The following is a 13,611-nucleotide window of genomic DNA, read 5'->3' as shown; positions in this document are numbered from 1 at the left end:
AAATCCCAGAAATATAGCCAGTACCCTATGTAATGACTTACACCCTTAGACTATAAACACCTGAAGAGATGGTACATTTTGAGGCATTAACCATCGCTTTAGAAAATTAAAAGCAGTAGTTGAGTCTTCAAACTTTAAGAGAAACAGACTATGTATAGGTGGAATGGAACTTTTAAAGTAGTAGTTTGATTCTTCACACTTAAAAAGAAAAACAGATTATGTGTGTGTGAAAAGAGGAAAAGGAGAAAAAGGAGGAGTAAGGGCAGCAAAGCTGTCTAAGTCTGCCTGCTTTCCGTGCTCAGATGCCAGAGTTCCGTAACTCTGGAAAAAAAAAAAAAGAACAAGATATATCTGCCTGCATTCTGTTCTAGGGAGCAAAGGGTAGTAAGAGGAGACACGCCCTAGGAAGGACCGTGTTCATTCCATGTGCCTAACAGTACAACACAAACTGCATCTCATCTAATGTGCTCTTACCATCCGTTCACTCCTGTATGACCTTGCGCAACCACTTAACATTTCTGTGCCTCGGTTTTCTACTGTAAAATGAGAATTACAGCACTTTATGTTGAGGAGTAGGGGAACTAGAGCAAGCCTTAAGACCAGTGCCTGGCCAGATGAGCAGATAGAAAGCAGACCAGTGGTTGGCAAGAACTGAAGGGGATTAGAGAACAGGAATGACTGGGTTCTCTACAGAGTGATAAAGATGGACATTCTCAAATTAGATAGTGGTGACAGTTGTGTTATTCTGTGAACATAGTAAGAACTGCGAAGTTGCACACTTTGAAAGGATGAATTTTCATGGTACTGTGTACTTTAATAAAGCTATTACAAAACATCTTTTTAAATTATAATGGTAAATTGGCATACAGTGAATTCCCAATTACTGTTAGCTACTAATAATCGGAGTGCTAGCTATTAATAATCATAAAATTATTATCCCTGTCAGTCCCATATTTATAACAAAAGCACACAGAATCTAGAGAAGGATCTCTAATTTACATCCAGGGATCCGTCAACATTCATACATTTACTTCCATCCAGCCATCTCAGAAACTGGCAGTCTAGTTAAGGATCAATTCAGTGCTCAAACCATACTAGAACATCAACCAGTATGACTTGATGGTACCCAAAAATACCAACTGAAAATTTTTCATTTTCATCTCCAGAAATAAGCAGGCAGATCAAATGCAGAAAGTCACAGATTATATTACATCTCCAAGTACAGGCTTATTAGTTTTATAATCACATTTTGGGGAGTACTATTTATAAGACAGAGTCAACAGTAAAATGCTTATCAGTCTCATGCTATGTAAGTTTGCCCAACAAAAGATCCCATAATGAAAAGGTCAAATTCAACTTACATAACTTTGAGGACAGAGAGACAGACAGACACACACACACACACACCCTTACTGATGACTTTTAAGAAACACATACAACATTCAAATATGTTGTTATCAGTAGAGTTCTTGTAATCTGAATGCCAATTAAATCAAATCTTTACCCTTCCTATTGCTAAGACAGGTAATAACAGTGTCACACGGTCTCAGATGTAGAAGCTGCAGGTGGTCATCCGAGCTGGCTATGATACCCACGCACATTCTGCAGGGATACTCAAAAGCTGGAATTCACCAGAAGCATGAAACTTCTCCATCTTAGACTAGGAGTTCCTCTGCTGGATGTTTCTGCCCTTCCAGTCTTCATTTCTACAATCAACCATGTGCCTTTGCAGCAAACCAGGAAAAGCTATATTACAATTTCCAGAGTCAGGACTTCACTTGTCACAGAAAGCAACACACTTTTTGCATATATTAAAAATATTTATACCCTTTGATCATTCATTCAATTCCAGAAAAATGTAACGAAGCCTACAGTTTATCCACTTTTTTTCTTTTTTGGCAATGCCAAGGATTGAACCTAGAGTGCTGTGCATGCCTGGCAAATGCTCTACGGCTTCAGGCCTACAGTTCCCTTTCACACCACATAAAACCACTCATCAAATCACTCAAGAGCGACGATTAACACACAGGGTCAATGTGCCTTCTATTGAATGTGTCTAACCCCCCCCCCCCAAAACCATTAGAGTTTGTGGTCTTAGGAATTTTAGAGTAAATGTTTCACCTGAGTAAAATCCAGTAAAGATTAAATTTCCTTTGAGAAGTATGGTCACTTTTTTATTATAATTACTTGGGCAGATTGGAAAACAACTTAGGAAAGATATTTCAGTAGAATATTTAAAATTTGCAGATAATGGAAAGAGATAATTTATGACAAATTTCAAAAATTAGGCTTAGTTTTAAATTTTTCCTTTACTAACTCAAGAGTGAAACACCAGATTTATCCTCACAGGGTTTATACTTTAGAAGATAAATTACAACGAATTCATAAACCCCCAAACCATTAGACAAGGCTGGGACAAGGAGGATAAACTCAGTAATGCTTCGTAACTTGTCCCATGAACACATTTGGCCTAGTGTTGCTCATTTGGTTACTCTGAGAATGGGAGAAATTATGTTTTTAGAATTATATATTATATGAAGATAGTCTTTAAATACCAAAATTAATAAATATTTAAATTCTATGATAAAGAAAACACATGGAATAAGAAATTCTATCTCGGTAAGTAACTGTGTATTTACAATGAATGTTCTCTGACTCCTAATCTTTGTCTATTAGAGTTCTTCAATGTGAAACATATAGAAGGCATCAGTTCTTATACAGGAGTCCTGTTTAGCTGAGAATCAGCCTGTCTCAGATGTTCTGTTCCCTGAAAAACCTTCACACTTGTGTGCATATATATGACAGTACAGGTAGGTGCACATGTGCAAAATGTACATATCTAAAGGGGAGCTTATCGGCTTTACAAATAAAGTCTAAAACACACAAAATAAATTGCTATTCCTCAGCCCCCCCCAAAAAACTCCTCCATATGTAATGAAAAAAGCCGCTTAGCCTACTACAGAAGGGCAGCAGCTGTAAACTCAACTCACCTTTCGTCATGTATATAAGTGTCCTTCTGCTACCCAGCCTTCAGAACACTAGATTCTCTATGTTCATTTGGTAAATGCACTTCTGATGTACCCTTCCTTTCTAGCTGAGGCTGGACCATACAAAATAATAGGTATAATGTTATACATTACCTTATATATTAGCTATACCTTAAAAGAAGGCATCCACATGACAATATGCATTACAAACCATGAACCTAGATGTCTACGATCTTCTGCTACTTAGAAAAGCTCAAACATTGGCCCATTGAGAACTTCAAAAGACAGTTGCATATCTGACTGCTAACATTGTATTTTCATGATGTGGAAGAAAAATTAAAAACTAGAATGTAAAAACTGGGCGTGGTAGTGCACCCCTTTAATCTCAGCACTCGAGAGGCAGAGGCCGGCGGATAGCTATGAGTTCGAGGCCAGCCTGAACAACAAAACAAGCCCAGGACAGCCAAGGCTAACACAGAGAGACCCTGTCTCATAAAACCCAAACCAAACCAAACCAAAAAAACCCAAACCAAACCAAAACTAGAATGTTAGCCAAGGTCCTATTACACATGACAGAAAGCTGAGTCCTTAGATGTCGTTTGCTTAAAAACAAACCAAGTATAGCAGTACCTCTGATCAAAATCTGAAAATTAGTTAATGCATGGTTTTTCCTCCCACATCTACAAACCTCATTCCTAACCTTTGCCGTTGCCTTCTCATATTTAGGGGAGAAAAGAAAAAAGTGGATACAGACTATTATTTATGAAAAGAGGCATATTCTAACAGTCATAAGGCAATGTGTTTTAGAGCTGCACCTGAACAAATATTCTCCAAGCTGAAAGATGGTCACCAACTCTTTTGAATTTGTAGAGTGGATCTACTTGCTCAAGTCACTGGTTGTCACACAAATGAACCAGTGACATTATCCTTCCTGCCTTAAGGAGGCATGTTACTATGTGTGATATGCACAAGTATTTGAAAGTAATAACATTAAGAGGAAAAGGACAGCCTTGCAAATATCCGTTCCTTATGTAAATGACAACAGTGCTATATGGCTCCCTTTTAAAACCTCAAACACTGAACAAGAGAGTGGGGAAGTTGCTGTTGGTAAACCATTATCTTTCAGGTGAGCCTTCAGTTCATTGGGTTTCAGTGTGCGGATTCGGACTTATGGAGTGAATGTGAGTATCATCCAACTGATGACGAAGTAGAATAAAAAGACTGGATACACAGCCAGAGCTTTGCGGTTTGGAGGTTGGCTATCAGCGAGAAAGGCTGTAGATGCTAAAGAAAACAAAACAAAAAAAAAGAGTATTTAATATAATCATATTATCAGAACTACTACTATTTACTAAACTGCAATGTGATTGGTGTAATCAGGATCAAAGAAGTACACTAGAAGTTCAGTGTCATTTGTGGCCCCTCAGAGAAGAATTCAAGTTCAGTTACGGAGCAGGAGTGTGTGGCTCAATGGGAGAGCACTTACTTAGCATGGGTAAGGCCCTAGGTTCCATCTATAAGGACACATACATAAGCAGAGTTCACAGATCTGTCATCTTACAATAGCCGAGGGCAGCTTCTTTCAAATACTAAAGCTACAAAAGTTTTTTTTTTGACTATTTTGAATAGAAACGCTTCTTAAGCAGGTCTCTTGACCTATTCTGGAAAGATGCTGAGGTATGCTTAGCAGCTTTAAATATATGTAAGGTTATTTGCTCCTATGCTAAATGGTCTTATACTGTTCCCTTCATTTTTGTGAGCTAATTGGGGGGGGGGGGTCTGTTTTGTTACTGTTGCTATTGTCATTCTTTTTCAAACAAGGTCCTGAACATACTAGGTAGCTGAAGGTGACCTTGGACTCATAATCCTCCTGCTTCTACCTCCCAAGTGCCTGCAAGTTATCATTTCTCTTTAAAGTGCTATCATTCTATCCATCCACGAAAAGCCTACTCATCTCCTTACTCAAGAATAAGCCTATAGGCTAGACAGAGTGGCACAGGCCTGAAATCCCAACAATTTGGGAGGCCAAGGCTAGCCTGAGTAACACAGAGATTCTGTCTCAAAAATTGTGGCTATGTGCATCTGTTCATTTTGTTTAGTTCGGTAGTACAGTATCTTGAGCCCAGGGCCCAGAGATAGTAGGTAAGCACTCTATCACAAGGACGTAAGGATCACTTTATTCTCAGCGTTTGTTTTCAAGTTTTCATTCTGAGACAGCGTATTGCTAAACTGTCCAGGCTGGCCTTGAACTTGCAATTGTTTTGCCCCAGTCTCCAAAGTAGCTGGGATTATAAATGCACACCACCATACCTAGTGACTTTCCACATCTACTAAGTTCAGACAGCCAACTCACAACACATGGACACCATCACCTTCAATCTTTATTTAGAACCTAGTGTACTACTTTCATTTGACAGCAGCATTTCACTGTTCAGACTTGGCTCTTTAACTTTTTTTTTTCAGTGTTTTAGAACTATACATTTAAGCACATACTCACCAATCACAGACCAACTAAACATCACCAATACCACAAAAAGCCGAATCATGAAGTTTACTGGTCCTTGCCCTGCCAAAAGCAGCAGGCGGCAAATCAGCATTGCAACAGTCAAAGGAAGTATACAGTATCCCAGCACACAGAGGCTCTGAAAGAAGGAACTACAAACAACACACATGCACAGATCATGAGTATCATTGAGTAGTATCAAGACATAGCTTACTGTACAGATGTCTTATAGGTTCTATGGACTATTGCCTCCTTCCTGATTTCCTTTATCCTAAATGGTAACTTCATGTCTCCTGTATCATACACTTTCATTTTCTCTATACTCTTCCTGTTCCCCTAGGCCCCTTTAAGAGTCAACTTTTGTCTGGGCATGGTGGAGCACGCCTTTAATCCCAGCGCTTGGGAGGCAGAAGCAGGCAGAGCACAGTGAGATGGAGGCCAGCCTCCTCTACAAAGAGAGTTCCAGGACAGCCAGGGCTACACAGAGAAATCCTGTCTCAAAAAATGGAACCAAACCAAACCAAACGAGCCAAAAACAAAACAAAACAAACAAATAAAAAGAAAAACAAGAGTCAACATTCTATTATCAGATGATATATTTTTAATTCCTAGAGATATTCCATTGATCCTCTAATATAGTTCTAAATCTGTTCTAGTTAGAGATCAATTTGAGAATGTGTTTTTACCATAGGTTCCTCCCAAAAGTATGTATCTTCTTAGAATAATTTTGCCTATAACTTCAAAGTTTAGAGAGAAAATCTGAAGCTTACCAGTGAACTCCAAAATTTATTTCAATTGAAGTGTCTCTCTATTCTAGTGGTATTAAGGTAACTTTTTATTTGGTCCTTAAGTCAAATTTTCTTTAAAAAAAAATCAAAACAGCACTGTTTCCCTAAAATCCATGATATGTTACCTAGCAAAGGGGGGAAAAGGTGATACACATGATACTTGCATGTTTCCGCCAAGAAGTTTTGAATTGAGTGTGATGGTGACTGCTCCAAACCAGACGACAACAAATACTTCTGCAAACTGTGGTCCTCCATCTTTTTCTCCATCCATAGAATTTTTCTGTAGCATCCTAAGAAAACAACATGAAAACTACATAACCTTTTATAGAAAGCAACAAAGGCATGCATTCTTGCCAGATTGCTATGGTATACGTCATTAGAACATCCATACTCTATCTGTCCTGTAATGTGTACTTTGTGTAGTAAGGAAAACACTAACAGAATCTGGCAAGGTCTCCTTATTTAAACATCCAAATGCTCTTTGACCATTCTGGAATGTTTAACTGGCTTACTTCAGCCCAAGCAGAAGTTACTGAACTTAAGGGCCAATTGCTGTTGTTGTTCATATAACCTGTAAAGTAGCTTAAAATTTAGTTTGACAGTATCTTTAAGTTGGGATGCTTCACCTAAGACTATGTATTTCTGAAGATGGGTTTGGTGGTCTGTATCATATTCCCAATACTGGGAAGGTTGGAGCCAGAAGGTTCTTGAGTTAAAAAAAAATGTACGTTTCTGGTCAGGATTAGCTCGGTGGTATAGTATCTACCTAGCATCTCTGAGGCCCTGGGTTACATTCCCAAGCAAAACAAAAAGGAATCTGTATTTATGTGAAGTGGGATTTTTTTTTCACATGTGACCTCCATCCCAACACAGCGTTGGGTGTAGCTGGCATAGCAGTAAGGCCTTTCTAGCCATCAGAGCAATATTCTGTGTGCTTAGGTTACTTTTCTAGCTGTTAGCAAATCTGAATGTCTGTTTACATGCTTGTTTTTTAAATAAGGTCTGTCTTTATGGCCTAGGCCGAGCCTCTAACTTGTCATCTTGCTGCCTCAGCTTCTTGAGTACAGGATTACAGGCAGCATCCTCAGCTATGAACTTCCAATTCCTGTATTAAGGTTTTAGAGCGCATACTCAGTAACAGATAGTCATGAAACGTATTTAGTTGCTGAGTTTTAAAAATCAGAATGTAAATATCATTACTAAAGGATTTTGCTTTGAAAACTGAGCAAATACTGAAGTATCACTTAAATATTCTATGTCTAAGAATTTAATAGATGTAAAATGTTTTGAATTCTGAACTTAGAATACTTAAAATTTGGTATGTTTTCATTGAAACCTAATATTTTAAAAAAGTCCATAACCCCTTACTACATAGGAAAGAGAAGTCATATATTAAAACTTATCTGGCTAAGTGGCCTGCAAGAATGTGGAGGCTTTTGTTTTCTTTGGCTATGTGTATTCCATTTCAAATCCTGACCATCAAGTGCAAAGAATGAGCTGTAAATCTTTGTTGTCTATTACTTGAGCATGGTATGCTGAAAATAAAACAAAACAAAACAACTAATATGGGAGGCAGGTGACCCAGACACTGATCCTAGTTCTGTCACTTGACATGTCACTCAATTTCATTTCAGGCCTACTGTTTTCTCTGCAAATAAGTGTAGTAAAACTACATAAGCGCCAAGGTTGATCTTTCAAAATCTATATATATGTATATATGTTCATTCAAGAGCCCTTAACATATCCTCTCAAGGCACAGAATTAATTCCTTTAATATGATTATGATTATTAAAAGTACAAAAAAGCGATACTGCATTATAATCTAAATGAGTATATGAGCCAGGCGTGATGGCGCACACCTTTAATGCCAGCACTCAGGAGGCAGAGGCAGGAGGATCTCTGTGAGGTTCAAGGCCAGCCTGGTCTAAAAGAGAGTTCGAGGACAGCAAGGACTACAAGAGAAACCCTGCCTTGGAAAAAAAAAGTTTTGGTATGGTGGTACATACTTATAACTGTAGCACTCAGAAGGCAAAGGTAGGAGAAGCACAAGCTTGAGGCCAGCCTGGGCTACTCAGAAAGTTCCAGAATATTGTGGGCTACATAGCACAGCTCATGTCTTAAAAAAAATAAATGGATGAATAAATTAATAGAAAGATAGACAGACAGACAGACAGACAGAGGCTCTAAAGGCCTAGTCAAAATTTTCCTTAATTCTGGAACTGCATTAAAAAAAAAGTCTAGCTCAGCTGGGCAGTGGTGGCACATGCCTGTATTCCCAGCACTCAGAAGCTGAGGCAGGCAGATCTCTATGAGTTCAAGGAAAGCCAAGGTCACACAGAGAAATCCTGTCTCAAGAAGACCAAAAATAAAAAATAAAAAAAATAAAAAAATGCCTAGCTCAAATGAGAAAGGAAATGTAAATACTTACAACGCAAGTGTTACGCAGAGTATTAATGGGCCCCACAAATCCCCTACAAGGAAATGAAAGACAAGCTGCTAAAAAACGAAAATGCCATATTTCCTATCTTTATCCTAAGACTTACCTTTCAGAATTCTAGTAGCAAGTTTTACCTAAGCCTTCGCCATCTTTGTCTCCCTACCTGTCTTCACCTACCCTTTAAGGTTTGTTTCCTTCATAAATTACCTTGTCTTAGTTTCCTAATCCCCATTCCAGCACATTGAAGGCTATGGACAATCTGTCCCCAACACGGACATAATATTCAAATAAAAATTCTGCCTGTGCCTTCAGGGCCTGAGGAGAATCTGAAGCTCATCAAAGGACTTAGGCGACAATCACCTCAAATTCCCAACTAGAGTCGAATCATATTACCAAGTTCAGCTATGACTATTTTTTAAGTTCACATTTATTGATGAACTTAATATAAGGAGCCAAGTCTTTCAACTTATAAAATCCCATTGTAAACTCTGCCGAAAATTTCATTTATACAACTGCTGCTTCCGGTAAAACAGCATCAGCTTTACTACTTTTGCCTTTGCTTTATAAAGTGATATGAAGCAAATCCTTCAAAACCTCATATACTCACAATCTCTTAATAGAGCATTGCTTTTCCTTGGATATAAAACGTGCATAAATTTCTTTCCCACAGCTTTCAGATCACGCATCTGAAAGAGAAAAACAACTCAATGTGCTGTACCAATCAAAGTTACCACAAAGTCCCCTCCATTTGCCAAGAAGACGGCAACAACTCACTCAGAGGGAGAATCTTACATTTCAATTGAAAAATATATGAAAACTCAAAGAACCAACCAAAACCATCTCAAAGTATTAGTAGCTATTTCCTCCCATACCGCTGAAGGGCTCTTTCAACGAGTGCAACTTACGATGGTATGGCGGACAGATTCATTTAGTGTGGAGCTGTTCCGTTCGTGAGCACGAGCACTCACTGGGATAGTAATCTCGCCTTCTATTGGGATGTCTTGGGAAATTGATATATCCGAAAGGCCAGCAAACTGAGAAAAGATGGGGGAAAGACAATTAGGCTTATAATTGCAAAGTGTCTCGAAAGCATCACCGTTGCCTAGCGTTGGGGCAGGATATTTCTTTAGGGCTTTGCATAATAGCTAAAAGTAAATGTCAGCTCAACTGACATCAAGTACTACAGTTAATTCTCAAGCACCCCCTTTAAATGAAAGGTGGTAGAATAAAATGAAAAAAAAAAACACTGAAAGTAAATGCCAGACTCTTGCCTTCAAATATTGTTTCTTTCAGGCATGAGTTCTGGGCCAGCCTGGTTAACACAGTTAGGCCCTGTCTATACATACATATAAACATTCATACATACATACAAGCATACCTATTTAGAGTCGGACGTGGTGGCGCACGCCTTTAATCCCAGCACTCGGGAGGCAGAGGCAGGCGAATCGCTGTGAGTTCGAGGCCAGCCTGGTCTACAAAGTGAGTCCAGGATGGCCAAGGCTACACAGAGAAACCCTGTCTCGAAAAACCAAAAAAAAAAAAAAAAAAAAAAAAACCTATTTACATCCATCATAGGCTTCACAGAAATGAAAACAGCCTGGAGTCAAGAGAAACTAAAAACAGCGAGGTTACCTGTATACCTGTAACTACGTCACAGTAAGCATACTGTCTGCATTGGTTTGTGGACTTTTGCCTATTCTGTGATGAGTTTCATCATTTTCCAAATTAGTAAACTGGGGTTCAGAATGATTTTACTCACGGTCCCAATTGATACATAAGATGACCCAAATTAACTTGTCCCTTCAGCGCTAGGGATCAGACCTATAGGGTCTCGCATGCAAAGCAATCATGTTATCACAGAGCTACAATCCCCAAACTCAATACAATCTTTGACAGTTTCATTCCTGGGGCCTAAAGACTGCCTGGAACACAGCAGATGCTCAATAAATATTTTTGCTGAATAAAGAAATGAACAAGTAGTGTGCGTAAGCAGCAGAGCTGGGACTAGAATCAAGATCACTTTGCTCTCAGTTCATTTCTCTACTGTTAAGCTGCCAATTCGAAGCAAAGGAAATGGAATCATTTATTGAGCAAACACTGTATAAGCAAATACCGTTTGGGAGGTAGACCAGGTATAACACGGACTTCCTTATATTCCTCCATTCATATAAGTTATGTCCTTTCCGCTTCCTGAAAAGTCTTAAAGGCAGATATCTTCGTTTTAGTTTAAGAGATAAACACCCTTCGCTGAAATGAATTGCTCAAACTCACACACGCTTCAGTGTGAAAGGACTCTAGTACACGTAAGTTTGACTGTAAAGCTCTGCGTTCTTAAATAATATGCGTTGTGGCTCTTACTCTCGTATGTCTTGAAAAAGATGACAACGACTTGGAAATATTAACTAGCCTGCGAGGGCCACTGAACAAGTAATGATTCAAGTTAAAACCAATAAAAAGACAAGGTCCTGTGGGAAGCAGTTTCTCATTACTTCTGTAGTACTTGACAATGGCTGGTGACAAGTCTGGATAAAGTAACAGTGGGAGAAAAAAAAAACTTCAGAAAGCACCCAACATTGAACACAATGGAGGAGTCAAGGAATCCCTGGAGTGTGCAAGGGCAGGAGAGATTCACAAAAAGTCGCGGAAGGACCGCGGAAGGAGCGGGAAGGCAGTTAACCGAGAGAACAGGTGCTGTTGTAATGACTGGTTGTAGAAGCAAGGGCCTGCAGGGACAAGAAGCTCCAGCTCTCTCAAGCCTCGCCCCGTTCCCGACTTCCATACAGAGAGCTCTGCCTCACCCTCGGTCCCTTCTGTCACAGTTCTCTAGCTCACCAAAGGCTTAGATGGTGATGTTTCCTGTTCTCCAGGAGACTCCTCCGCTTCCGCCATCTTGACACGCCTTCGTCCCGGGTGCTCCCATGCGTCTTTGCGAAACCTGAGACGTGGAGACCAGGGCTGGTCGGCACGCTATTGCGTGAAGAAGGCGTCACCGAAGCGCCTGAGCCTGGCTGCTGTAGCTCAAGGCTGACCCCTATGGGCTGGTAGCCTCTGAGCTCAAGGCCGAGCTCCTCGTTGCTCACTTTTGGGGGCCAGTACCGCTAGATGGCGCTCCGCCTTACGAGCTCGACTGCCCGAAGCGTCCAGGGTAGTCCAGCCAAACACGAGCCCAGCGGCACACAGCTGAACCTAGCCGAGCCCACTCGGGCACAGCTGAACAGAATCGAGCCCAGAAGCTCCCAACCGAACCTAGCCGAGCTCGGTGGCGCACAGCTGAACCTAAAGGAATGCAGCAGCCGAACCCAGTAGCGCATAGCCGAACCTAGCCGAACGCAGCCGAGTCCAGCGGCACACAGCCGAACACAGTCGACCACAGAAGCTCCCAGCCGAACCTAGCCGAACACAGCCGGTCCTAGCCGAACGCAGCCGAGCCCAGCGGCACACAGCCGAATACAGTCGACCCCGGAAGCTCCCAGCCGAACCTAGCCTAACACAGCCGAGCCCAGCAGCGCACAGCCGAACCTAGCCGAACACAGCCGAGCCCAGCAGCGCACAGCCGATCCTAGCCGAACGCAGCCGAGCCCAGAGGCTCACAGCCGAACACAGTCGATCCCAGAAGCTCCCAGCCGAACCTAGTCGAGCCCAGTGCGCACAGCCAAACATAGTCGATCCCAGAAGCTCCCAGCCAAGCCTAGCCCAGCAGAGCACAGATGAACCTAGTTGGCTCACAGCCTATCCTAGCCGAATGCAGCAAAGCTCAGCGACGCACAGCCAAACACAATGGATCCCAGAGGCTCCCACCCGAACGTAGCCGAGCCCAAAGGTGCACAGCCGAACGTAGCCGAACTCAGCCAAGCCAGGCAGCACACTGCCGAACGCAGTCTAAGGCAGAGGCTTCCCGCCAAGCGCCAAAGATACAATCTCCCTTCCTCTCCCTAAAGTGTTAGGGACCCGAGCGCTTTCCCAATATGTTCATTCAAGCCTTCAAAACAAGGTAATTCCCACACTGTATAAAATGTTCTTAGAGAAAAGAAAAGGGATGTTTACACATTCATTTCAGGAATCTAGTATAAATGTGGTATCAAGCCTGATAAAAAAATATAATTTAAAAGTTTTCTATCAGTCTCCTTTTTAAATGTATGCACAAATATAGAATTAGCAAATAAAGTCTGGCAGAAATATAATGCAATAATTTTCCTTGAACAGATTGTGTGTGTGTGTGTGTGTGTGTGTGTGTGTGTGTGTGTGTGTGTGTGTATAAAAGTGTTTGTGCGTGTATTGAGGCCAGAAGTCAAGGTAGGTGTCTTTCTCAAGCGTTCTCTACCTTATTTTGAGAAAGGGTATCTTATTAAAGCCAGAGCTAATTAGCTGGCTGGTGAAGGGTTACTGTAAGACTCTGGTCTGGAGAGTCTATACCGGGAAGCATCAAATGAGAGAGGGGGAGATCGGTCAATGCAAAAGCAAGAGGTTTATTGCCGCAGCGCGCTGGGGTCCACTTGCACACAGGAGTCAGGCGACCCCGAACAGAAGAATTTAAGGGCAGATTTTGGTCACAGTTCCTGGAGGGGAAGGTTAGGTGAGGCTGTGGAAACTTCCTTAGGCAGGTTGGGTGGAGACTGAGTCTCCAGGGAAGTCGTTTTATCTCTCAGTTAATCTCTCCGGTGGAGTTTCTGGAAACTGCTAGCAGGTCTAGTTTATGGCAGTGCGTGGTCATTCCCGGAACGCAGGAAGACGTGAAGTCACCTGGAGACAAGTTCTCATACAGAACATGGTATTAAATGCAGGATATAAATTACATATAGGATATGGCATTAATGTTGCCCCTACAGTCCCAGCGCTCCACCTGGCCCTGGCCTAACACTGGGATTATAGATTTGGACACTGGAGCTGGGGAGTCCA

At 41.2% G+C, this 13,611-nt stretch overlaps 1 protein-coding gene across 1 annotated transcript; it reads right to left on the bottom strand.

Annotated features, from left to right (window-relative positions):
- Positions 1-3,408: 3,408 nt before the first annotated feature.
- Yipf6 (Yip1 domain family member 6) lies at positions 3,409-11,742 on the bottom strand. Its single transcript, XM_051141197.1, has 7 exons — positions 11,548-11,742; positions 9,621-9,749; positions 9,323-9,401; positions 8,707-8,749; positions 6,443-6,568; positions 5,485-5,642; positions 3,409-4,271 (listed from the first exon to the last, which is right to left on the bottom strand). Exons 1-7 carry the CDS (start codon positions 11,602-11,604, stop codon positions 4,156-4,158), a joined length of 708 nt encoding a protein of 235 aa, XP_050997154.1. The 5' UTR covers positions 11,605-11,742; the 3' UTR covers positions 3,409-4,155.
- Between the last annotated feature and the right edge of the window lie 1,869 nt (positions 11,743-13,611).

Source organism: Acomys russatus, chromosome X, assembly GCF_903995435.1.
Source record: "Acomys russatus chromosome X, mAcoRus1.1, whole genome shotgun sequence".
Classification (NCBI taxonomy): domain Eukaryota; kingdom Metazoa; phylum Chordata; class Mammalia; order Rodentia; family Muridae; genus Acomys; species Acomys russatus.
This window is presented reverse-complemented; position numbering and strand designations above follow the sequence as displayed.